Here is a 26,816-nt window from a genome sequence, read left to right as displayed (position 1 = left end):
GCCAGGGAGGAGAACCTACAAAAGTCCAGTGCGGACATATCTTTAAGTTACCAGTAGCACTGCTAGCCTGTCTGGTTCAGAGATCAAGGCATGTGGGTCATTAGCATTGGATTGCATGCACCTGGAATGTGTCCCTGCCTAGTGGAATGAGCAGCTGTAGATAACCTCTATTAGTCTTTTTTCTGTAAAGCTTTCTTCACAGTCTAAATACTATAGAGAAACTTGTTACTTAAGTTAAACTAGCTTTTTTTTCTTTAGAATGAACCATCCACAAAAGTTTGAACCGTAGGCTTTAGTCAAGACCCTACAGTGACAGGTCACTTGAATTCGTTACCCTTCTTCCCCAGCCTCATTTGGACCTCTGCACTTTTGAGTCATGTGTTGCAAATGTTCTCTAGTCACCAACTAATGCTAAGGCTCTGTCCTTCTCCCCTTTCACTGCAACTTTTCTGCTACAAAATCTCAAATGACAGCTCACAACTGTAGGACTGGCTGGGTTGTGCAACGTTTTCCTTGAAAACGAGCTGAAAGGAAGTTGCTTCCTCTGGTTTATCACGCTCTTCACAGACTCAGCAGTTTGCATTGTTTGTCCTGTCAATCCTGTTTGGACAGGGAAGCAAGTAACATCGAAAAGAGCAGGCTTTTAAAAATTGCTGCACACTCCCATAATGGCCTGCCAGTAACTGAAACAAAGCTGTGAATCCTGTTTTACTCTCATTGTTAGCTAACGCTGAACAGCTTGTGCTCCTCAGAACTGCACTGAGCATGGTTCAGTTAAGAAGATTGACAGCTGTGCTGTGATGGGATCTAGTTAAACTGACTACGCCTGACAGGAACTAAGGCAGATAATGATCAAAAACTTCATCATTGTTAAAGGCTTCAGCTGCTCCTGGTTGAACCAGATTAAGCATGAACAGGTTTGGGGTTTTTTTTGTGTCCACACTTGCTATGCAGATGTGTCCTGAACCATCAACTTCTCCCTGTGTCAACAGTGGTGCGCTCAAACTATTTCAGTTGTAGTTGCTTCTGGTTCAAAGCAGCTCTTAGAAACCGTCAATTTTGGAAGATTTGAAAAGACCTCTGGTGCACTCTGGGAGAGTAGGACTACTTGCCCTACATTGACAATACAACACTTCAAACTCCTGGTACTCAGAGTTGTCAAAGGCAAAGTTAAGCCAAACAGTATCTAGATGGTGTGTTGAAGCACTTGGCAGTAGCAGGGTGCACCAAACCATTCTTACAGTAATACATCATTTGTAGACAGTGCCTATAGGTGGCTTGGAGCCAGGCCCTCTAACAGATTAGCCTGAAAAAATAAGAAGGGGACCTTAAAACACACACCCTACAACTCATTCATGTACTGCAGGCAGCAAATGTGTTCAGTAAAAAACAAATTCGTGTCTGGCTTTAAAATAAACCATCTTGTGACTATTAAAGATGTGAAATGATCAGACTTCCATATAGGTTGGCTTTATGGTGCAGTGAGCCCTTGGGTGTTTTGCTGCATAATGGCTGATCATACAAGCTTTCTCTTCCCTTTTCATCCTTCCTAAAAGGGCATGGTAGGGCAAGGAGACTTTAATTCCCCTCCCTTGTATTCTACAAAATGAAAGGCAGGGGAAGCGCTAGGATTGCCAGGTTGGTAATATTTAAAAACCAGGCATTCCAGCAGGAGTGCTGGAACCTCCCCTGCCCTGCTTCTCTCTCTGAGGCCCCACCCTTATCTGCTCCTCCTACCCCCTCCCCACTATCATTTGCTGCTGCCCAGGTCAGGAGGGACTTGCTTGCAGAGACGGGGTTGGGAGCTGCAGCTGCCGGACAAAGGTAGGAGGTAGCCCTGGCTGAGTAGGGGCTGGAATAGGTGATGACCCATGGCCTCCTCTGCTTACAGCATCTGGATTTTGGGTGTTCGGTCAGTAGATCTGACAGGACACTGTCAGGTCCCCTTTTTGACACTCTCAGTGCATTGTGGGTAAAAGTCAAGAACACCTGGAAGAGCATCTGCTACAGTGTTGGAGTGTTGCTTTCTTTCCTGGGGATGATGTGTTCAGAATCCCTTTTTTTTTTTTTTAAAGAAGTATAGCCTTGTGGCTAAGTAGCTGGGGTAAATTACCAGCTCCCTCTGCCACAAGTGTACCCAAGGTCACACCACAGGAAGTCACTTAACCTCTCAGTCACAGTTTAAAAGGGGGAATACTTCTGTTGTAATATCTAATTAGATTGTAAACTCTGAGGCCAGGGACTCTCCCTGGTAGTCTGTACCACAGCAGGGGCCCAAATTCAATTAGGCTGAGGTTCTGAGATGTTACTGAACTACAAGTGATGACTACAGCTGGCTGATAACATTTGTGTCTGATTTGCCTGCAGGAGCTTTCACCTCACAATGTGCAGGCATCTGTAACCTGTAAAACCAACAAAAAACTACTGCAGTAATGTGCCATTCCTGTTTGTCCTGGCATAGAGGCTATTCCCATGGTCTGCTAGCCAAGCCTAAATTGACCAAAAAAACTAGGCTAGGCAGCAGGAAATTTGCTTTTGTATGTGTCTCTAAAATGAGAGATCAACATGCCCCTCCTGCCTGGGGAAGCCTTTAAGTGTGTCTGTGCAGGCAGGGGCCCAATGGAAGGGAGGGTACACTGAATTTGTACTGTCCCTGCACACTAATCTGGCCTCTTTTTGTCACTTCTTGGTGTGCAGTGTGGGGAGAAGTTATGAAGTTTAATCTGTTTTTGAGTGGGGAAAGCTTGGGCTTTGTCTTTTCAAAGAATGTCTGAGATTATGACTTTAGGAATCTAGCATGCACAGCCCACTGCTCTATCAGCTGAGTTGGCTATTCTGCTGCTTAGCAAATTGGCACATGCTACAAATGAAATGGTGCCTAGTGCTAAAATGTTACATGGAAATGGAAAAGTGTCCCGGAAAGGAGGAGGAAAAGCTAGCTTTATTGTTCCCTTTGCTGCTGTAAGGTGTATGGTACAGGCCTAAGACTTAACTCAACTGCAAAAACCCCACAAATTGTAAAACATCTGGAAGGTGTAGTCTGTCCTCTCCTGTTGATGTCCCGACTCAAAATAGTCTTGGAGCACTCTTAGCCCTTAGATTCAGCCACCCTCAAATCCTTTAATAGATTGTTCCTCCGAATGACCAGTTAAATAGATGTAAACAGTTCTAGGACTCTAAAATCACATCCTCGCCCCTTGCTTCCACTCCTGATAGCAATGGGTTTCCAGGGTAGACAGCAAGGTCTGAATTTGTAACAGAGGAGAGGGTAATTTAATGAAGGTTTGGAAGGTTTTCCTAAGTTATGAAGAGGGGGCCCAAACAGCCTCTTCCTCTGTTACCTGTAGCACCCAAAGCACCTTTCTTCAGCCTGCGATCTAAAACGTAATGGAACTAGCTGCCTCTGAGAGCTGAGTGCAGGGTTTTCTCAATTTAAGCTTGCTTTCAGATGCTATAATACTCCCTGTATCTCTTGGCTGGCCACCTGTGGACCTTGTTCCTGGCCCTAATGATCAAACTGCTGTATCTTTAAATTTGTGTATGACCCTTGTTATAAGACTTCAAACTCCCGTCTGCATGGTGTGACCCTAATCTCTGCAGAACTGAGGGAAGTTGTTGCCAAAACAAAACTACCTGAAATGAATTACATCCAAGTCCTCATGTAAAATATTTATGGAAGATTCGTGGCATACTTCTCAGATATCTGAGCTCAGGGGGCCAGTCTTCTTGGAAAGACTTGTATAATTGGCTCTCTATTTCTATACAGCTTGGCCTATAAATTTCAATCTCATCCTAGAGCAGAGCACTGCCTCTCATTTGAAAGGTGATGGCTGTGGAATTACATATTCTACTCTTCATTTGCAGACCGGAGCCATATTTTACAGTGGCAAAGTAAAGTGCTAATTAGGATTTGAGAGTGGTGGGATGGGCAGCGTACTAGATGCTGTGACCGCGCTGCAGGCATATCCCTGCTTTACAGCTTAGGCTAGGTCTGCACTACACGGCTTTTAGCAACAGCGGTGCTGCTACAAGTCGTACAGTGTAGCCACTGTTGTTGGCTATCCTGCTGACAAAAAAACTTCCACCCCCCCCCCCCATGAGCAGCATTTTCGTTGTCAGCAGGAGAGCGCTTCTGCCAACAACATACTGTTCACACTGGCGCTTGTCGCGGGAAAACTTTTGCTTTTCCGGGGCGGGGGAGGGCCACCACCACCACTGAAAGACACAAGTTTTGTCGTTCAATTGCCAGTGTACATATAACCTCAGAAAGGCAAAAAACTCTGGAAAGGGCAGGTGAAAAGATACAAGCAAAATGGTGGGAAGCCCATTTTAGGTTAGTTATTAGAATTTAAGATTTTTTTAATAAAAAAAAGTTGGGGTTGGTGAAGGGCTTGTTTGAGTAAGCAGGAGGGGGGGATGGCTCGGTGAATGGAAAGTGTGAGGTTGAGCAACTGAAGGGGGCGCTTCTGTGGTATGAGAAGGGTGGCAAGAAGAAAACAGATTTCTGTACTCCACACTTATTGTAGCTTATAGTAAATGGTGCAGGTAGTGTGTTTATCCAAACGCAGGATGCTCACAAATGAGCTAAAGACTGTAAACTGAAACTTTAGGAAAATTGTGACCGAAAGGACTGCAGGTTGGAAAAATGGCTCAAGTTGGGGAAGTAGTTAGTTGACTTCTGTACCCCCAAACATCTGCCTTTTTAAATGGAACCCTAACTTTGGATCTGCCAGTCTTCCAAAGACCAATTTAATAACTGCTCCATTTTAAAAAGTGAGCTCCAAAAGTACAACTGAGTTTGTGCCTTAGTTTGCACTCTGATAACCTGCGAAAACCCTTGGGGTTCAGTTTCTTCAGCTTAGTTTTGATTTGATTTTTTTTTAAGTCTTGTTTCTGCAGTGACCAGAAAACTAGTAAATTGACATCCTAAGACTAGAAACCGAGCAGTGGTGAAAGGTGCTTCTAATTACTTGCTCTTTTTGTAAATACATCTTTAAAACTTACTGGTGGTTGACTATTGAAAGAAATGTCTCCAAGCTTCAACACCCCTGACTTTAAGTTAAAAGTGCAAGACCGTAACAAACATCTGTGGTGCTGCTGTGTGCCTCTGTCCCTGCCCAAAGGCCTCCAACAAAATCTTTATTCCTGTTAAACAAGCAGGGAAAACTTGAAAACAGCTTTTTATTTTATATATACAAGGCACAAACCAGGCTTCTGAAAACCCTTTACAGGTATCTTTAAGGACTCTTCAAAAGGCTAATGATTGTCTGTTTAAACTTAGCAAGAAGCTTTTGAACTTGGAGTTATGTGTTTAGAGTGTGAGGAAGACTTGTAGTTCTTTTGCATCCCTTCAGCTGATGCGTACTGTTAGATATGCCCATGATACATCTGTCTCAAGATTTGAATCTTTTCAAGGTATTAAGAATTTCTGGTTGTGCACTGTCTCCATCAATTTTAGATTATTGGCAAGTCAAGATAGACGTTTGACTTCTGACTTTAGGCTGAAATACTTTAACTTGTGTTTCAGGTGAGGGCTGTGTCTGTGGATCTGAGTATTGATCCTTCCCTCCAGATTGACATCCCAGATGCACTGAGTGAAAAAGACAAAGTAAAGTTCACTGTACATACTAAGGTAAGTTCATGGTGAAAGGAGAAGGTGATTTAATATACACACATGCAGGCTTAAAATCCAGTTGAATGAGGCAAGTAGGAAACTTATCCTGTTGTCAAATGGGCCTACACCATTAACTCCTAGGTTTTAGGCTTTCATTTAAAAAAATGGCAGGCTTTAAACATGAGGCTGTCCTGGATCAGAACAATGGTCCATCAGTCCAGTATCCTGTCTTCCAACAGCAGCTAATGTCAGGTGCTTCATAGGAAACTAAGGCCGGGTCTACACTACACGTTTATGCTGATTTTAGCAGCATTAAACCGATTTAATGCACCCGTCCACACAACGAGGCCCTTTATATCGATATAAAGGGCTCTTTAAACTGGTTTCTGTACTCCTCCCTGACGAGAGGAGTAGCACTGAAATCGGTATTACCATATCGGATTAGGGTTAGTGTGACTGCAAATTGACGGTATTGGCCTCCAGGTGGTATCCCACAGTGCACCACTGTGACCGCTCTGGAAAGCAATCTGAACTCGGATGCACTGACCAGGTAGACAAGAAAAGCCTCGCGAACTTTTGAATTTCATTTCCTGTTTGCCCAGCGTGGAGCTCTGATCAGCACGAGTGGTGATGCAGTCCCAAATCCAAAAAGAGCTCCAGCATGGATCGTACGGGAGATACTGGATCTGATCGCTGTGTGGGGAGACAAATCTGTTCTATCAGAGCTCCATTACAGAAGACGAAATGCCAAAGCATTTGAAAAAAATCTCCAGGCTATGATACAGAGTCCACAGCACAGTGCTGTGTGACAAGCGTTATGGAGAGCCAAAGAATCAAATGGATGCTCATGGAGGAAGGGAGGGGGGACTGAGGACTCTAGCTATCCCACAGTCCCCGCAGTCTCTGAAAAGCATTTGCATTCTTGGCTGAGCTCCCAATGCCTGTAGGGTCAAACACATTGTTCGGGGTGGTTCAGGGTATATCTCGTCAATGTACTCCCCCTCTGCCCTTGTGAAAGAAAAGGGGGGAAAAATCGTTTCTTGACATTTTTTCAGTGTCACTGTATGTCTACTTCATGCTGCTGGTAGACATGCTGCTGGGGCAATGAACAGCAGCATCCTCTCCCCTCCCTTCTCCGGTGGCAGACGATACAGTGCAGTAGGACTAGTAGCCGTCCTCGTCGTCATCCTGTGAGTGCTCCTGGCTGGCCTCAGTTGAGGTCTGCTGGGGGTGCCTGGGTAAAAATAGGAATGACTCCCGGTTATTCCCGGCAGATAGTACAGAATGGCTGATAACTGTCCTCATCATAGCAACTGGGGGCTGAACTCCATCAGCCCCCCCCCTTTCATGTCTAAAGAAAAGATTCTGTACTGCCTGGACTATCATAGCAGCTAGAGGCTGCCTCCCCCTCATTTTATCTCACTAAAAAGTCAGTGTTTCTTATTCCTGCATTCTTTATTACTTCATCACACAAATGGGGGGACCCTGCAACAGTAGCCCAGAAGGGTTGGGGGAGGAGGGAAGCAACAGGTGTGGGGTTGTTGCAGGGACACCCCCTAGAATGGCATGCAGCTCATCATTTCTGTGGGATCTGACTCAGAGCGGCTGTGTTCTCTGATACACTGGTTCTCTAGTACACTTGCCCCATATTCTAGGCAGGACTGACTCTATTTTTAGATACAACTTAAAGGAGGGAATGACCTGGGGGGTCATTCCCGTTTTTGTCTTTGTGCCCCCGGCCAACCTCAGCGAAGGTCAGCCAGGAGCACCCATGACAGCAGCAGATGGGACAGAACGACTGGTAACGGTCTCTGTTACCTTGCAAAGGCAAATGAACGCTGCTGTGTAGCGCTGCAGTACCGCCTCCGTCAGTGGCATCCAGTACACATACAGTGACAAAAGGCAAAACAGGCTCCATGGTTGCCATGCTATGGCATCTGCCAGTGCAATCCGGGGAAAAAGGGGCACGAAATGATTGTCTGCAATTGCTTTAATGGAGGAAGGAATGAGTGACATTATTTACCCAGAATCACCTGCGACACTGTTTTTACACCACCATGCATTGGGATCTCAACCCAGAATTCCAATGGGCGGGGGCAACTGCGGGAACTATGGGATAGCTACCCACAGTGCAATGCTCCAGAAATCAACGCTCGCCTCGGTACATGGACGCACACCACCAAATTATTGTGCTTTGTGAGGCTGCGTACACTCGACCTTATACAATCTGTTTTACAAAACCAGTTTTGTATGTAAATAGGAATAATCCTGTAGTGTAGACATACCCTAACAGAACAAGGCAATTGAGGGGTGACAGGGCATGGATCAACTCCCAGCTTCTGGCAGTCAGACTTAAGGACACACAGAGCTCTATCTGTGACCATCTTGGCTAATAGCCATTGATGGACCTATCCTCTTTGAACTTGTCTAATTCTTTTTTGAACCCAGTTGTCCTTTTGGCCTTCACAACATCCTCCTGGAGTTCCACAGGTTGACTGTGCATTGTGTGAAGAAGTACTTCCTTTTGTTTGTTTAAATGTGCTGCCTATTAATTTTATTAGGTGACCCTTGGCTCTTATGTGAAGGGGTAAATAACGTTTCCTTATTTACTGTGTCCACGCCAGTCATGATTTTGTAGACCTTCATCATATCTCTTCTTAGTTGTTTCTTTTCGAAGCAGAAAAGTCCTGGTCTCATTAATCTCTCCTTAATCACTTCTGCTGCCCTTCTCTGTATCTCTTCCAATTCTAATGCATCTCTTCTGAGATCAGGCAACAGAACGGCATGCAGTATTCAAGGTATGGGCATGCCATGGATTTATATAGTGGCATTATGATATTTTCTGATAATTAGCTATCACTTTCCTATCACTCTGTTAGTTCTTTTGGCTGCTGCCATGCACTGAGCAGATGTTTGCAGAGAACTATCCACAAAGGCTCCAAGGTCTTCTATTTTTTTTAGTGCTAACAGCTAATTTTGACCCCATCATTGTGTATGTATAGCTGAGATTATGTTCTCCAATGTGCATTACTTTACACTTCTCAACAGTGAATGTCATCTGCCATTTCGTTGCCTAATTACAGGTTTGAGACTCCTTTAACTCTTAGCCAAGTCCAAAGCAGACTGTGATCTTAAGTAGTTGTATTGTATGCAGATTTTGCCATCCCACTCTTTGCTACTGTTTCCAGATAATTTATGAATACTTTAAACAGCACTGGTCCCAGTACAGATCCATTGAAGAGCCAGCTATTTAATCCTCTCTGTTCTGAAATCTGACCATTTATTCCTACCTGTTTCCTGTTTTTCAACCTGTTACTGATCCATGAGAGGACCTTCTCCTTTTTATCCCATAACTGCTTACTTTGCTTAAGAGCCTTTGGTTTGGAACCTTGTCGAGAACTTTTCTGAAAGTTCAAGTACATGGTATCTACTGGATTCCCCTTAACCACATATTTGTTACTTTCCCCTCCTCTCCCCCCGCCCCCTGGAATTCTAGTAGATTGATGGGGCACTTCCCTTGGCAAAAGCTGTGACTCTCAACAGGTTGTGTTCACTTGTCTGATAATTCTGTTCTCTAGTATAATTTCAGCTAATTTGCCTGGTACTGAAATTAGGCTTACTGGATGTAACTGCCAGGATGGCCTCTAGAGCTGCTTTTTTATTTTTTTAAATGGAGAATAGTGAAGCTTATTTAATTAATAGGTTATGTACCATGGATGTTAGTTCTATAATTTCATATTTGAGTTTCTTCAGAACTGTTGGGTGAATCCCATCTCGTCCTGGTGACTTATTACTGTTTAATTTTATCAATCTGTTCCAAAACCACCTTTAGTGACACCTCCATCTTAGATGGTTCCTCACATTTGTCACACAACAAGAATGGCCCAGGTGTAGGAATCCCCCTCACATCCTCTGCAGAGACAAATGAGTCAAAGAACTCACTTAGCTTCTCTACAATGGCCATATTTTCCTTGAGTGTTCCTTTAGCATCTTGATTTGTCCAGTGGGACCACTGAGTGTTTGGTAGCCTTCCTGCTTCAGATGCACTTAAAAAAATGAGCAAAACATTTTATACATCTTTTTTGCTAATTGCTTTTCAAATTCTCTCTTTTTTGGGGTCCTGCCTATTTATACTTTTACACCTTAGGAAGGGGAAGAAAACTGTCCAAATGGAACCCAAGTAACTGATGCAGGGTGGTTGTCTTGAGTTCCAGACAGATCAGTACTGCCACTCTTAGCTTTGCTAAGCAGTGGTGGATTGAAATTAACCTCCCCATGCCTTTTGTTTCTTCATCTGTAAAATGGGGATAATACTGCCTCATTTTTCTAAAGTTTGCAGTCTGCTGCTGAAAGCATTATATAAGAGAGAGAGGTATCATTAATTCTGGTCAGCTAAAGTGGTATAGCAAACTTGTTTCTACAAAATTATCCTTTCACTGCTAAGGGAGCTGTCCAAAGAAGGCTCCCCTTAACTGAGGGCTAGCCAACACTAGAAAAGGCAATTAGGTGTGGCCTTTACTAGTCAAAAGGGCCTGCTATGGAAACTAATGAACAAAACTACTTCTAAAAGCACTAGCTTACAAAACAGTAGGACTTCTGTATTTCATCTCTTCCAGACTACACTGCCAACTTTTCAAAGCCCAGAGTTTTCAGTTACGAGGCAGCATGAAGACTTTGTGTGGCTACATGATACGCTTACTGAAACTGAAGAGTATGCAGGATTTATTGTAAGTGTTTGTTTTGCTTAGGATTGAATTTTATAATGGGACAATGGTGCACCTAAGAGGAAGTTGGTAAGGATGCTAACCCTGCTAAAGTAAATACTGCTAGTGTTTTCTGTCTTGGATCTTAACTATGCAGATCCTATGTGGTTGTAACATAGCTTTGCTTTTATCTTTCCTGAACAGTCTGCAAACCCTGCCATACCCTGCCCTCCACTCTTTTAAGCTCATGGTATTGGAATCCTGCAGGTACTGCAGAGTGGATTTGCCCCCATGTTGGTATCATTCCTGACCCCATAGAAGCCCTTATGGAGAAAGCGCCATTGATTACCCTGCTGCCAGGACTTTTGAGAACAGGGGTAGCAGCTGGTGGAGAGCCTCCATTAGTATGGCTTCTCCAGGAGCCAATGCTGATCACAGGATAAACAGGTCCATGTCTCCACATCCCGTGATACAGGATTTGTGGGCACTCTGGATGAGCCTTATTGCATCCACAAACAAACTGCACTACACAAAACCTGGGTAAAAAGAGCAGCATACATTAGTTTACAAGGTAGCTATGGAAATTCCAGGAACTTTCACTACAGAGTGATAGGTACTTGCAACTAATACGATCTATTTTATATTGACTAGATACCTCCAGCGCCTTCAAAGCCTGACTTTGATGGTCCCAGAGAGAAGATGCAGAAACTTGGGGAAGGAGAAGTCTCTATGACAAAAGAGGAATTTGCAAAAATGAAGCAAGAACTAGAAGCGTAAGTATGTAGCTGTGTGTATACACCAAAGTCAGTCTGCATCTTGATGGAGGATCTACTTGCATGGTAGCATCAACCCTGTTTAAAATAAGGCTCTGGCTTGAGGTGTAACTTCACCATAACACTTTTAACCAGGTCTCTGTTTCTTGAAAGTCTTGGACTTTGGTTAGATAAACCATATAAATGCCTAACAACCTTAGTACCTTTCCCAGCCCTGAAGAGAAGCTCTACGTAGCTTGAAAGCTTGTCTCTTATCAACAGAAGATGGTCCAATAAGAGATTACCCTACCTAGCTTGTGTCTCTAACCTTCATAAGATGTCTTTTGGTCATCACTGTGTGAGTTCTAAAATATACTGGAAATGGCCAGGTGGAGACAGGAATGCTTGTTCAGAAGCACTGGGCCAAAACCTGAAGCGGTAAATAAAATTTGTCAGAGCAACACTTTGTGCAGTGAAGTAGGTGGTACAGACTACACATCTTCATCGGTGCTTAACTTTGAGGGTTTTTTCTCCTTGATCTTCCAGTGAATACCTTGCTGTCTTTAAGAAGACTGTGTCATCACATGAAGTTTTCCTTCAGCGACTTTCTTCTCATCCTGTGCTCAACAAAGATCGCAACTTCCATGTTTTCCTAGAGTATGACCAGGATGTAAGGAATCTTCCTCCATTTCCTCTGCACTTCTGGGACAGGATGTTAGAAATGCAGTCAGTTTCCATGAACTCGTTTTATCAATTTTGTTACAACTACAGCAAATTCTAATGTGTAAACACAATCCTACATAGGGTTTATACCAGGGGTTCTCAAACTGGGGGTTGGGACTCCTCAGGGAGTCAGCCTCCACCCCAAACCACACTTTGCCTCCAGCATTTATAATGGTGTTAAATATATTAAAGTGTTCTTAATTTATAAGGGAGGGAGTTGCCAGTACAAGAATTTGAGAACCATTTGTTTATATGGTTATCTCTGTAGGATTGTGCAATCAGCGTCCCAAAGAATATCCTAGGGCCAAAAATGCCATCTCACTCAAAACAAACCAAACAAAAAAACTGAATCAGTATTCATGACAGAAATATCATTGCATCAAAATATAAATTGCAACATACAAACCAGGCTCGATTGACTTAAAATGCTGACTTTAAATCAGGACTTAAATTGGCAAATGGGAAACACTGATTTAAATCACTGATTCAAATCGTGTTTTTCATGTGTACCTTTCAGTTGTCTTCCAACAGAGGCTGATTCTCATGGGTGATATAATTTGGTGTTACTTTTTGCTAGCTGGGAGATCCACTAATCATGATTTGTGTCAAACTACATTTAGTTGGAAATTTTGGAATTCAGTTTAAAATGCATAAACAGCATTGACAAATGCTTTAATTAAATCCACTTTAAACGTTTTTGGACTGGATTTTTTCTTACATATTCAAATGTTTTTAATTTATAACTTATTCAAGTGAGCTTTCACTGTAGCTAGGGAATTGAATTGACTTTTTGGTCCCCATGTAGTCAAGACTTTCTACCTTGTAGATCTCGTTCCCATACCCACTTCTATAGATTGGAAGGGCGGGAAACAAGCTTTCAACCTCCACTTTGAATAAACTAGTAATTGAATTGAACTAGTTGAATACACAAATGAAGAAAATAGCCTCTGCGTCTTAGAAGAGGCTACTGCTAAGCTTGTTTATCCCTTCAACAAACAATCGTAGAATATCAGGGTTGGAAGGGACCTCAGGCAGTCATCTAGTCCAAGCCCTTGCTCAAAGCAGGACCAATCCGCAGACTTTTTTTTTTTCCACCCCAGTTCCCTAAATGGCTCCCTTAAGGATTGAACTCACAACCCTGGATTTAGCAGGCCAATGCTCAAACCACTCCCCCTCCAGGTGCTTAGCCAGTGACTTGCTGGAAGACTTCAGCAGCAAACATACTTCTCACATATTCTTGGTTCTGAAGTGTTAGAGTAATTATAGGCCTTAACATAGGTTATCATAATTCAGAACTAATTTTCAATAGGATTATTTTTAAAGGAAAATTTACTTAAATATTTTTAAAAGGACTTTATCTTCCCTAAAAATTCAGCCTCTTTTCAAAAGCCTGTGCACCTCAGACCCTTTGTCTTTCTCCAGCTGTAGGGGCTGCTGTGCAACATGCCCATTACACAGCATCTCTGCTTTGTATGTTCCCTCTTTATTTAGAGGGATTAAATTCAAGCTGTTGAAATGCACCTGCAGCTGTGGGAAAGACTGCTACGAACAAAGATGTTATAAATTTGTCTTTGTGCTGAATTTATTTAACTCCCTGTTTCTAACAATAGTTCCTTCCTTCATTACAAGAAGACCTCTCTGGTGCTATAACTTGAAAACAGGAATTCTAGAGCAAACTTGCAATTCAATCACTTTTTTAAAATATACCTGGAAGTTAGTGCAGTGACAACACCAGTACAAGATTAAACTTGAAGCTTGTTTTTGAATTGCTTTTTACTCCCCTAAAACGTTTGTTTGTTTGTTTAGCTAAGTGTTCGGAGAAAAAATACTAAAGAAATGTTTGGTGGCTTTTTAAAAAGCATGGTGAAGAGTGCTGATGAAGTCCTCTTCTCTGGAGTGAAGGTAAGAAGATTTGCTCCCCTTCAACAACCATCAGATACCTTTTCACTCTTGCTTTCCACTGTGTAGGATTGCTTTATTCCTGGTGCAGGTTTCTCCTAGCTTTGTCAAGAGTATACTCAATAACTTGCTTACCTCATATTTGCTGTCGAGTCTGAAGGGTCAGTTAAGCCAATCCATTGCAGAGTTGTGAGAGCACTTGATTGTGTCTGAATAGGTAAAACCTGCCTGCCTAGAGAAGTACATGACTGGCAAGCTTGGGATGAAATTGACAAATCCTGGGCTCCAAAGATATAAATACTGGAGGTGGCATCCAAGGAGTCAGTTTTTCTTTCCCTTAAAAACAAACAAAAAAAACAACTAAAGTTTCAGTACACTGAAGAATCACACAGTAATATCCTGCTAAAGAAACTGCTCTGAATGTAGTTAACTCTTGGGCAAAAATGTGGTGGTCTCCTGAAACTTTTTACATATCTAATAGTATTAGAATGCCTCCACTCAGCTCCAGAAACCAATACACACTACTCCTGCCTGCACGCACCACCCTTGCAGCTCCTTACAGCCGGGGAACTGTAGCCAATGGGAGCTTTGGGGGTGGTGCCTGCAGAGAGGGTCAGTGCGCAGAGCCACCCCCCCTCCCTCCTGCCCAGCATATTGGCCCCTTCTGCGAGTGGTGTGGGGCTGGGGCAGGCAGGGAGCCTGCCTTAGCCTCGTTGAGCCGCCCAAGGTAAGTGCTAACCAGGGGGAGGCTGCCCCCCAGCCCTGCACACCCTTCCCAGAGCCTGCACCCCAAGCCCCCTGCCAGAGCCAGCACCCTAATTCTCCTCCTTCTGCTCCTCAACACTGTGCCCCAGGCTCTGCCCAGATCCCCCTCCCACACTGCAAACCCTTTGGCCCCAGCCCAGTGACAGTGAGTAGGGGGCGGGGAGATGGAGGAGGTAGGTGTGGTGTGAGCAGGGTGGGGTAGATCTTGGGTTGCCCTTATATTTCAAAAGTGATCTTGGGCATAAAAAGTTTGGAGACCCCTGCACTAGAACAATAGAACTATTAACATTGAGTGAAACCTTAGGAGACGGACCACTTAACCTGGAGCTTGCTTCTGAACCTCTGCCCCTTCAGACAGCAATGCTAATGTCCCATGACCTAGGCTTTTTCTAAGGAAATGCCACAAAAGATCAGATCTAAAGGGCCAGCTCCTGCTGACTGTAAGTAGAAAGTAGTTATCTTTTGAAGTGTTCATAACTTGGGGAGGTGCTGACTAGTGATGGACAGCATGGAGTAGCACAGTTGTTTCTTAGACAATGAAAAGTTCAAGTAACTCTACACGACATTTCCGGTGGTTCTTGCAGCCTTCTGAAGTGCAGAGCAACAGATGCAGGTGCATCGTGTTGCAGTTGCACTAATTAAGAGTTGAATAAGAGCTTTTTCTTTTCATTCTCAGTGTTAATTTTGCCTTTAACTTCCTTTGCTTGTGCTTTTAAGTGGATTACCATGTTGATGAACTTAGCTGCGCTAAATAAGTAGTAAAACACTAAACTTGATAGCACATGCTGTAATGCCAGTTATGACCGTAAGAACCATAACTTCTGAACTTTCGTTGTTGTGTTTTAAATTGCTGCCCATCACACACCAGTGGCCTGGAGAATTGGGTCTGCAACATCACTAACTTGCAGCCTAGGATGCCCTGGGGCTCTTTAGTAGCAACCCAAGTTGGGTGGAGGTACCTCAAAGGGAAAACGAATATCAGTGCCACCAGACTCTTCGTAGGGGTCCCTCATCACTTCTGCATAAAGAAGAAACTTGTACTAGAGAAATATTTTAAGCAGCTTTGGCTTGTTTCATTGTGAAGGGGAGGCTAGAAATGTGTAGCCACACTTAATGGCCAGATTCACAACATAGGGGCAAAGGTTTAAAGTCTCTTACTGAAGTCATTGGTAAATGAAGGCAGTACTAATGATCTAGCTGTGCGATCGGTCTAACAGATCATATTCTCTTTTCAGGAGGTGGATGACTTCTTTGAGCAAGAGAAGACTTTTCTCGTAAACTATTACAACAGAATCAAGGATGCATGCGCAAAGGCAGATAAGATGACAAGATCACATAAAAGTGAACTTTTTTACAAACCTTTTCTATGTAATGTCAGTGTGTGTCACTGGAGACAAAACTGACAGCATTGTCCCTGTTCCCGCAGATGTTGCAGATGACTACATCAGCACTTCAGCTTGCTTGAACAGCTTGGCTTTAGAAGAGCCCACAGTCACTAAAAAGTAAGCAAACCCACTAATTGTTCATGCAAAAGTCCAAGATTAGGTATTCATTCAAGTACTCCAATTCTTAATTTTGTTACACAATACACTGAATCATGGCTTTGAGGTCCCCTCCTTGGTAATTAGTATCTCTAGTGTTGGTGTTCAGAATGTGGGATTTTTTTATTTCTATTTTTTTTAATGGTGCTATCAATATGGCACAGTTGACATTCTTCTGGCCCCCCCCATCCACTTTCCCTTAATGTTTTTTAAATCGAATCCTAGTAGAATCCAGCAGATTTGGACTCCGTTTTAGCCTTATAGAATCATGGAACTGGAAGGGACCTCGAGAGGTCATCTAGTCCAGTCCCCTGCACTCAGGGCAGGACTAAGTATTATCTAGACCATCCCTGACAGGTGTTTGTCCAACCTGCTCTTAAAAATCCCCAATGATGGAGATTCCACAACCTCTCTAGGCAATTTATTCCAGTGCTTAACCACTCTGACAGTTAGGAAGTTTTTCCTAACATCCAACCTAAACCTCCCTTGCTGCAATTTAAGCCCATTGCTGCTTGTCCTAGCCTCAGAGGTTAACAACAATTTTTCTCCCTCCTCCTTGTAACAACCTTTTATGTACTTGAAAACTGTTATGTCCTCTCTGTCTTCTCTTCTCCAGACTAAACAAACCCATTTTTTTTCCAGTCTTCCATCATAGGTCATGTTTTCTAGACCTTTAATCATTTTTGTTGCTCTTCTCTGGACTTTCTCCAATTTGTCCCCATCTTTCCTGAAATGTGGTGCCCAGAACTGGACACAGTACTCCAATTGCAGCCTAATCAGTGTGGAGTAGAGCGGAAGAATTACTTAAGTCTTGCTTACAATACTCCTATTACATCCCAGAATGATGTTTGCCTGTTTTTGCAACAGTGTTGACTCCTCATATTTATCTTGTGGAGGTCACACTGGATCACATCCCTTTCCACAGGACTCCTTCCTAGGCAGTCATTTCCCATTTTGTATGTTATAGAAGCCCTGTCTAACATATAACTAAGTTTGTACCCTGTGTGTATGACAAGCTTGTCTGTAAACTTGGCATGTGTCCATACATGGCCAATACTCATGGTGGCAATGAACTGTGTGTGTCCTTCACCTAGAGCCTGTAGTTGTCTGACATATGGCTGCCTTCTGCGGATGTCAGGATTTTTAGCGTAGAAGGGACCCCTGACTACCTGTAAACAGGCTGGCTAGTCTTCCTTCTTCCTAGCTCCTGTAACCAGGTCGTACTAGAGTACATTGCCCTTAGGACATATAGAGGAGCACCCACAACATGATATTTTCTAGATGCTGTTAAGGTGCCTGGGATAGCTGTCAGCATCTTCCCAGAATGCACTGATACCTTTCATTGGGTTTGGACAAACAGATTTTATAATTGTCTGCACCAAGGCTCTTTTCTCAATGCAAGTCAGCAATTTTGTTAATTTATCAGGCCAGTTTTTCCTGGGAGAGAACCATTATGTATCTGAGGCCTGAATGACTTGCATAAATAAGTGTGGTGCAATGCAAAATGTTTGCTCAAAGTGGTGTCCTGTAAGCATTATTAAACACTTCTTTGTGGCTCTAGAGCATAAAGAGAAGCCCGTTGGAACAAAGAGCTTACACGTTGGGTAGACTCTCATAAGCAGGCTAAAGCTAAAAGCGCCTTGTCTTCTCACTGGTTTCAGTTTCAGTCCAGACACATTTTCTTACCTGTACTTGAATTTCCTCATTTAAATAAGGACTTGTCTAAACCAGCACCTACGCCAGTATGCAAACTTGTGTAGGTTTCTTCTCTTGTGCTAAGATTCTTGTATTCAAGTGGTACATTACAAATCTCAATGAAACGTAAGTAAATTTCTTTTTCTTTCTTTTAGGTACTTGTTGAAAGTTGCTGAGCTCTTTGAAAAACTCAGGGTAAGAGCTTCTTTGAAGATCTGTAAACCTAGGCTTCATTGTCTCTTGTTCTGTCATTCCTAATTCTTCCTTTCTTCTGTAGAAGGTAGAGAGTCGTGTGTCATCAGATGAAGACTTAAAGCTGTCTGAACTGTTACGATACTACATGCTCAACATAGAAGCAGCAAAGGTGAGCCACTTCTCCTAATGCTCATCCTGTATTATTCCCTGAAGTTACTTAGTTACAAACTTGCTAATTAGCACACAAGCTTGTGCATGTGTGTTCCAACTGCCCCCCCCACCCCCCAACAAGCAATACAGCCTGAGTCTTTGTCCCCTACCTTGTCCCTGGAAAAATAGATTTGCTGTGCATGTTTTCTGGGTTTTAATCCAGCGGAACAGAGTAGAGAAGTTCAGAGCAAAGTGTTGAGGGAACCCTTGACAACTCCTCCCTCAAAACTGGGGATCCGCTAGCTGACAGCTTAAATAGCTCTGCAATTGTCATCAGCTGAGGGAGACGCTCAAGTGGTCAACTCCCTTTTTACCTCTTAATGTAAGAAACCAGATCTTCAAGACAGGAGGTCAAGTCTACCAGCCGCTTTAGTTAGTCTCTCAAAAGCCCTTCAGGTTTCCTATTTGGATTGGGTTGGATTGTGTGATTTGTTTTTTGGTTTTTAAATCTTAATTTGTATGAAGATAATCAGATCATAAACAGCTGTACCAACTTGAGTCTTGTTTTTCCTTTAATTGCCATAATTTCAGGTTAGCTATTCAGTGTGTAACAGCCTTTTGTCCCCAATCCTGACAGACCTGTGCTGAGACTGGATGATAGGGGATGGATCACTTGATTGCCCTTCATTCCCTGGAAGCATCTGGCATTAGCCACTGCCAGAAGACAGGATACTGGGCTAGCTCAACCATTGGTCTGACTCGGTATGACTGTTCCTATGTTCCAAGTCCCCTGAGGATATGTCTGCACAGCAAAGAAACTTGTGGCTGGCCTGAGCTAGCTGACTTGGTTGCAGGGCTTTCATTGCTGTGTAGACTTCTGTGCTCAGGCTGGAGCCTGAGCTTTTGGGGCCCTGCACAATTGGAGGGTCCTAGAACTTAGATTTCCAGGCTTGGGCTGGAAACCACACCACAATAAAAGCCCTGTGAGCCGGAGTTGGCTGGCCCTTGCCAGCTGCAGGTTTCTCTTTGCTGTGTAGATATACCATGAGCTGTCACCATTCCCATAAAGCTCTAGGGTGGGACTTTCAGACATGCTTAGTGTAGTCCTAATGCTGATCCCATTCAAGTAATGGTAAACCCACTGACCTCAATGAGGAGAGACTTAACTTAGCACAGAATTCTTTCAAAAACACCCTTCATGTTTAAGATTAAAAATGGCACCTGCTTCCTACCACTTCTCATTGCTTTGTCATGGATTTGGTGTGAACTTGAGTTCAGATTCCATTAGATCCAGTTTGTGGTGGGACCTTTCATGTACCTTTGCTGGTCGGTGTTCCATTCTGATCATACTGGTGCTGTTGTGAAGGAGGGTGCCACACTGGCCTGGAGAAGATGTTGCAAATAGTGCAGATGGAAACCCTGGTGTGTGTGTGTGAGAGAGAGAGACTGCATTGGATCATTCAGAGAAATGCAATACAAACACTCTAGCCACTCAAACAGTGGCCTCAGTATTCTTTGTAGTTTTACAGGGCGTTGTTGATGCCTTAACTTCTTTTTACAGACCACTGTTCTGTACAAGTATTTCTAGATTAGTGTAAATACAGTGGTGGTGTATCTCTCTGCAGCCATTAATGTCACTCCTTAAGCACCTAAAGTCCTAAGCCAGCAGAGCACTCGATCCTATCTCTTAGAAGTACAGTTCGTTAGGCTTATTGCTTCCTTTACTCTGCAGTCAAAGCACAGAATCCAGAACCAGTTTCTCTAGATGCTGTTGATACAATAAAAGTAACATCCAATATTTTTTTCTTAAAGGATCTCCTATACAGACGTACCCGGAGTCTTGTGGACTATGAAAATTCAAACAAAGCCCTGGACAAAGCTAGATTGAAAAGCAAAGATGTCAGACTGGCAGAAACACACCAGCAGGACTGCTGTCAGAAGTTCGAAAAGCTTTCAGAGTCTGCAAAGGAAGGTAAAACATCACGGCGCATTAAATTCCATTGATCCTCTGCGTCCTTTCCAGGCCTCTCAGAGGGAATTTTTCCATAGTAACTCCGTGGAGTACTGTGCCCCGTAGCTCACCCAGAAGTCCCATTTCTCCTAACTCTTCCCTCCAGGCTAGCAGGCTTTGAGTAAGGTAGTCAAGCAAACCGTTTTACATCACATGGACAAGTCTCAGCATACCTAAATATTTCTTTCTAATAATTGGTGACCTCAATTTAAACAGTCATCTGGTGTTCTTCAAACTAAGGAGATCATTGTGATACTGAAGAAAGAACAAGGGCCTAACCATATAGTGCTTTAATGGTCATGCGTTTTCCTTTTGGGTTGAAACTTCGTTCTTGCTATCTCCCTCCCCCAAGGGTAACTTTGGAACTAAATCCCTTCAGCTAAACAAAGTCAAGATGCCCAAATGGGTGTAGGTCAGAGGTCCATTTAGAGCAGTGTTTGAGTCATGCAGGTCTAGTGTGAGAGGTATCTAATGGAAAACAAGGCAAAACTCTTCTGATCAGAGCCCAAGCACGCTAGTAAAACATGCAAGAGGAAAGTGGTCTTCCCTCATTCTTGTTTCCCAAGTCTGCTCTACCGCCTAGGAGGGGCATTCTAGGGCAGAGCTTACAGGTCTGCCATACCCTCACCTGAACAACTGTGTACCTTTTACACAAGGGCAGGAGTGATCTGGGAATGCACATGCTGCTGGCCAGAACGTAAATGTACATGACTGCAGCTTCTCTTGTAGCCAAATACAACTAGAGAACTGCACGCACCACTTCAGGAGTATAGGGCTGACACTTCAGAACGTCACATATGGAGTGACTCTTCTGACTAGTCTGTCTGAAGGAAAAACTTGATTTATGAAACTGACTTAAGGGTTTCAGTATGTGCATAACACTCAGCACATGTTAAGATGCATGATGGTGCAACTCCAGATCTGTGACCTAACAGCTAGAGCAGAGAACTGAGAATTCAATTCTACTTGGAGAGCTGCCTCTGACTTGCTGTCACTTAGGGTATGTCACTTAACCTCTTGGTGCTGCTGTTTTATTGCATATAAAATCATAACCTCCCACCCAGTTGAGTAAACATTGGATTTAAGAGTTTCTAAGCACTCTGCAAAGTACTTGCTTTGCATAAAAGTTCATGTGGTATTGCAGCATGAATGACTCTATAATCTACTGCACATTGCATTCAACCACTGTTACTTAAGAGTCTAGGGTAGGTTTGTGTTAAGGAGAGAGGAGGAAAAAAAAGTTGACTCCCGTTTCTGCTGCACTGTTAAGTTAAAGACCGACACTGACTAGATACTCATCAGAGGGGTAGCCGTGTTAGTCTGGATCTGTAAAAAGTGACAGTCCTGTGGCATCTTCTAGACTAACAGATGTATTGGAGCTTTTGTGGGTGAATATCCACTTCAAACATGCATCCAACGAACTGGATATTCACCCACAAAAACTTACGCTTCAATACGACTGTTAGTCTAGAAGGTGCCACAGGACTTTGTTGCTGTCTCTAACTTAGTTCTCTTTCATCTATATAGCAGTTTTTTTTGGTGTGTGCTAGGGATTCTGCAAGCATGTTAGGTTCCTACTACAAACAGCTTAATCTAGGACTAAGCACACAAGGCATGAGGGAAGGGATTCAAATACATAAGCAGATGAGGTGAGTGAAGTGCTGTCTAGTGGGTGCTGTGGTGGAGCCCCATGCTTCATGGTGGCTCTTGGGTGCTTCTGGAACATCAGGCAGTCTAGCAAGAGGTAAAAGCAGCAAAGAATCCTGTGGCACCTTATAGACTAACAGACGTTTTGGAGCATGAGCTTTCGTGGGTGAATACCCACTTCCTCAGATGCATGTAATGGAAATATCCAGGGGCAGGTACATATATATACCTGCCCCTGGATATTTCCATTACATGCATCTGAGGAAGTGGGTATTCACCCACGAAAGCTCATGCTCCAAAACGTCTGTTAGTCTATAAGGTGCCACAGGATTCTTTGCTGCTTTTACAGATCCAGACTAACACGGCTACCCTCTGATACTTAGCAAGAGGTAGTCCCTCTTGTCTGATCTGCCTCCATGCAGAGAGGAGGCACAACACATTGTCTGACTGCCAGCCATTCCAACTGCTTTCCTACCTGAGGGAAGCCACACTTTCTTTCCCTCAGATTCCTTACACGTGGAGTCTAGCTCCATGTTAAGCAGGGTTTAAATGGCGTTAGCTCCCTTTCTCCTGTGGTACCAGCCTATAGTCAGTCTCCCTATGCTGCAAAGGAGTTGAAAGTCCAGATTCCTGGGCTGTTGTACAGGTGCCACACTACTGCTTTTATACTCTCCTTCTAGGAGGAAACAAGAGACCGGAAGGGCTATTCTTTGGGTCTGCTCTCTTAGGAATTTCAACTTCTTGGGGACACTATTCTTCAGAAGAGGAGCTAGGCAGGGGTGTCACACTTGTTTTGAGTGCTGAATGCTGCCTGTAGTCTGTGAAACACATTAGGATGGCTTGACTTGCAACCATAAGCATGTAAACTTTGCCAATTAAAACAGTAAGTTTAGCAGACTGATACCATGTGAATGAGGTGGAAGTAAAGAGCAAGTCCTTTTACATTCCCCGCTTCTCCAGAATTTAATGCTCATATATTCCCTCCCTCTTGTGTTTGTAGAACTGATCAGCTTCAAGCGGAAGAGAATAGCAGCCTTTCGTAAAAATCTAATTGAAATGGCTGAGCTGGAAATCAAGCATGCAAAGGTAAGAACTCTCTCCCTAATGTGTGAGTGCACAGCTGTAACACCACCTCTGGGACCACATATACTCCCAAACCTTTCTCCTGGAGAGATTGCTTTTTACTCTGGTTGCACATTAGAGGATTGTTCTTTCCTTGTAAAGCTAAGAAATTACATGCAAAATAACCTTTTTAAAAGGTTAAGTTTGAGTCAAGTACTAAAACTAGGAAAAGCCAGACTGGGTTGGCCCCTGTGTGTATGATTGCATACTAAGTTTTTCAACAGGCCTCTGCAGTATTCTGTGTGCAGGATGGAGGATGCTCAGGGATTGAATATCCAGTATGGATAATGAGGCTGCTTGTAGGGCCCCTGCCTCATTCGTTGGAGTAGTTGAAGGGTGTAGAGAAAGTTGCAGGAAGAAGATAGGACCCAGTTCTCCTGGGTCTCTTCCACAGACTCTGTGCAACTGAACAATCACTTAAATTCAGAGGTGGCCACACTGTGGTCCTCGTCTTCTGAGAGCCCAACTTGAGACACCTAAGGCCTCATTCATGAGTGCTGAGCACTCAGACCTCCCAATAATCCATGGGAGCTGCAAATGCTCAGCACCTCTGAATAATCTGGCTACATTAATCATTCTGGCACCCAGTTAGTGGACGCTTGCAAATCCTGGCCTTGAGTCTCCCTGTGCCTCAGTTACCCAATGAGGAGGGTACTTCCCATCTCATGAGTTGCACAGACAATCTTGCAAATGCTTGTTCCGTAGTGATCACTGAATGAGATGGGGGCCCTGTGGGTGAAGGAGAATAGTATGTGACCTCATAATTAAGGACTATATATATGCACACTTCAAAAGGGGCAGAATTAAGGTTGCTTGTGCATCCTTAATTTTGGAACTTCCTAACTTGTTTTCTTGTCTGTGCAACCTTAGCATCCTTCTAGTGGACTTTGTAGTGATGATACTAAATGTAGCTTTCAGACAGAGTCCAGAAAATTCAGCCTTTCCGTTTTTGAGAGCAGAGCATCAAAACTGCTAAGCTCACTTGTTTCCAGAGTGTGAATTAATTTGGTGTCTGTTTTTGATCCCATGCTTCTCACTGAGAATGAACTGTCTTCCCTTCCAGAACAGTGTCTCGCTCCTGCAAAGCTGCATTGACTTGTTCAAGAACAACTAAGGCGCCTTAATTGGAAAGAATGTGAAAAAACAGCATGAGTTGCACTTCACAGCCATGGGAAAATTTATATTTAGCTTGACTTCATTAGGTTAAAATATATAAATAAAGACATTGGCTCAAACCTTTTGTTTGACTAATATTTAACCATGTTGATGCCAGTCGTATTGGTTTCCATGGTATAAATGAAAGCTGAATTGCATATGAATTACTTGAATGTAGCCAATTTCCTGTTGAGAGTTACTATCTCAAGGTAGGCAAAAAGTACAAGTACTAGATTCCAGAATGTTGACCAGTTTTCTAATGATGGAAAGGGGCAATTCTCTCCAAGTGTGAATGGAATTTAGGTGGTTTTGCAATCTTTCTCTAGCCTAAACTATATGTTAAAGAAGTTCATATCTGGGAGGGTCTTGTGTACATTCTTAAGCAATTTTATAAGGTAAAATACATTCCACTTCATAGACAGATTTCTACTACAGTGTATTTTGGATTTCTATGACTACATTCAGTATTTGTACACTCAGCAATACAGCAAAAATAAAGATGTCTAATACTATGCAGTGGTGTTTCTATAAACTAAATGACCTTGTATAATCTGTATATGGGATTTAAAGCCTCAAGTAGTTGGTTTTCATATCATGAAAACCAGTACTGAATATCTAACCTGAATGATTGTTGCAGTTTAAGGCAAAAACAAGACTGAAGTCAGTACAGGTGCTTGTGGTCTGATCTTCTTACAAATTAACATTTAAAAAACCTGTTGCAAAACACAATCCAATAGGAAACCTGAAGGGTTTCTTGAGACTCTTGAACTAAAATGACTGGTAGACTTGACCTCCTGCCTTGAAGATCTGCTTTCTTGCTGTACTTTGCATCCTGGCACTTTCATTTTCTCTAACAACTGGTAGCTGAGCTCAAGTTGGTTATCCTAAAGAAATACATCTTGGTATGCTCGGAGTGGCAGGTGAATTGGGTATTGTCATTGCAAGGGTGGGCAGATTGATCTCTCATGGGACAACCTTTTGTAAACAGCTGAATTTCATTATTCCACCACATACTTTGTGACTGCATAGTGTTTTTATCAGATCTCAAAGTGCTTTATGAAAGAGTAATATCACTGGGGGAGAGGGATAGCTCAGTGGTTTGAGCATTGGCCTGCTAAACCCAGGGTTGTGAGTTCAATCCCTGAGGGGGCCATTTAGGGACCTGGGGCAAAAATCCATCTGGAGATTGGTCCTGCTTTGAGCAGGGGGTTGGACTAGATGACCTCCTAAGGTCCCTTCCAGCCCTCATGTTCTATGATAGTTTCCCCCATCTGTAAAATGGGTAGCAGAGGCATGGGGGTATGACATGCCTTGCCCACTGTCCTCCAACAGGCAAGTGGCAGAGGTGGGAAGAGAACACAGGTCTCCAGAGTTCCAATCCAGTAGCTTTAATTAGTCACCACATGACCTAGGCAGGATCAGTTTAGCTGGGCAGTAAGTGTGACCCTGTCTAAAATGCAGTTGGCTAGTCCTATAACTAGCCACCCTCCTTTCCTTTCCCTGCCCCGTTGCTACATCCTGTTCTTGGGTCCCTGCCTCCATCCAGTGTTAGTCCTTTCACCTTTCCAAGATGGGTAGAAACTACCCAACAGCTCTGCTCTGCTTATCTGAGAGGCCCTAGAGCAGGACTGGGGCCTTCTTCCAGGTGCTGCCTTAAGACAGGGTTGCTGCCTTGAAGAGTTTACAGTCTGACAAGATGGAGTAAGTAGGTGTAGCGCTGCTGGGGAGGAGAGTATGGGAAAGGATAAGACAAGTCCTAAAATGGGCAAAGTATCTGTACACAACTTCTTTTAAAGAAGGAAAATAGACTTGCATGATCTGTGCTGGCTTATGAATAGAGAGGCTGAGTGGTCTCTCAAAACCTGCTTTACTCTTATAAATTCAGGGTTTCATTACATGCCAGTCATCAGTAAAGCAAGAGGCGAATCCACTACACCTCCTATAGGCACAGCTCCTCTAACTGCAACTGTTTTGCTTCCTGTTTAATTGGCCACTAAGTGTCTGACTCTGGCAAGAGCTGAAGTTGCTTCTGACACTGTCCAAGAGGTTTCCAGGGAAGTGGGACAATAGTACTATCCCCAATGTGTATCTGCTTTTCTGTAAGGTTCTCGCTAAACCTTTTCTCCAGCCCTCTCCTGCGTGGGTTCCTGCTGTTGATTTAAAGAAGCACTACACTGCCCTCTTTAACCCACTTCTTCCCTGCATAAACTATCTGGAGCAAGAACTAGTATTTGAAACTGACACCACTGACTCACTTAGAGCTACAATTTTCCAGATCGGGTGGCCTTGGTGGCCAGTTGTTTCATGTCAGAATAGTAGGCTCCTGTGCTGTAGCACTGATGCTCTGTCACAGGGGTTCTCAGACTCTTGTACTGCTGACCCCTTTCACACAGCAAGCCTCTGAGTGCGACCCCTCCCCCCTTATACATTAACACTTTTTTATGTATTTAACACCATTATAAATTCTGGCGGCAAAGTGGGGTTTGGGATGGAGGTTGACAGCTCGCAACCCCCCGTGTAATAACCTGGGACCCCCTGAGGGGTCCCAACACCCAGTTTGAGAACCCCCGCTCTATCACTGGGGTTATCCCCTTTCTCTCAGGCACTCACATGAGTTCCATTTGGTTACAGGATTCTGTCCATTCACTTTGATCAGCCTAAACCATGTAGGGTCTCTGGCTGCAGCTCCTTCCTTTGGTAGAAGCTACAGCTGGCCAATGCCCTTTCCCATCAGTTTGATTTGGGAGGGGGTTTCCTGTCCCAAGTTTGGGTATATTTCAGGCTCCATTGTGACTCTAAGCCATGTCTACAGGAGCACTTACATAGGCAAAACTCTTGTCACCC

General features: G+C 43.5%; 1 protein-coding gene across 3 annotated transcripts in view; it reads left to right on the top strand.

Moving 5' to 3' along the window:
- The window catches only part of SNX5 (sorting nexin 5), a 38,313-nt gene extending 13,827 nt beyond the window's left edge, over window positions 1-24,486 (top strand). For all 3 annotated transcript variants that reach the window (XM_030558088.1, XM_030558086.1, XM_030558085.1), the window contains exons 2-13: window positions 5,528-5,632; window positions 10,231-10,341; window positions 10,969-11,090; window positions 11,616-11,739; window positions 13,599-13,694; window positions 15,692-15,797; window positions 15,883-15,958; window positions 17,848-17,887; window positions 17,970-18,056; window positions 19,850-20,009; window positions 22,696-22,781; window positions 23,881-24,486. In XM_030558088.1, the coding sequence (XP_030413948.1) occupies window positions 5,528-5,632; window positions 10,231-10,341; window positions 10,969-11,090; window positions 11,616-11,739; window positions 13,599-13,694; window positions 15,692-15,797; window positions 15,883-15,958; window positions 17,848-17,887; window positions 17,970-18,056; window positions 19,850-20,009; window positions 22,696-22,781; window positions 23,881-23,931 (1,164 nt within the window). In that variant the 3' untranslated portion in view covers window positions 23,932-24,486. The remainder of the gene's footprint in view (window positions 1-5,527; window positions 5,633-10,230; window positions 10,342-10,968; window positions 11,091-11,615; window positions 11,740-13,598; window positions 13,695-15,691; window positions 15,798-15,882; window positions 15,959-17,847; window positions 17,888-17,969; window positions 18,057-19,849; window positions 20,010-22,695; window positions 22,782-23,880) is intronic.
- The last annotated feature ends 2,330 nt before the right edge of the window (window positions 24,487-26,816 follow it).

Source organism: Gopherus evgoodei, chromosome 3 (assembly GCF_007399415.2).
Source record: "Gopherus evgoodei ecotype Sinaloan lineage chromosome 3, rGopEvg1_v1.p, whole genome shotgun sequence".
In the NCBI taxonomy this organism is placed as follows: Eukaryota; Metazoa; Chordata; order Testudines; family Testudinidae; genus Gopherus; species Gopherus evgoodei.
This window is presented reverse-complemented; position numbering and strand designations above follow the sequence as displayed.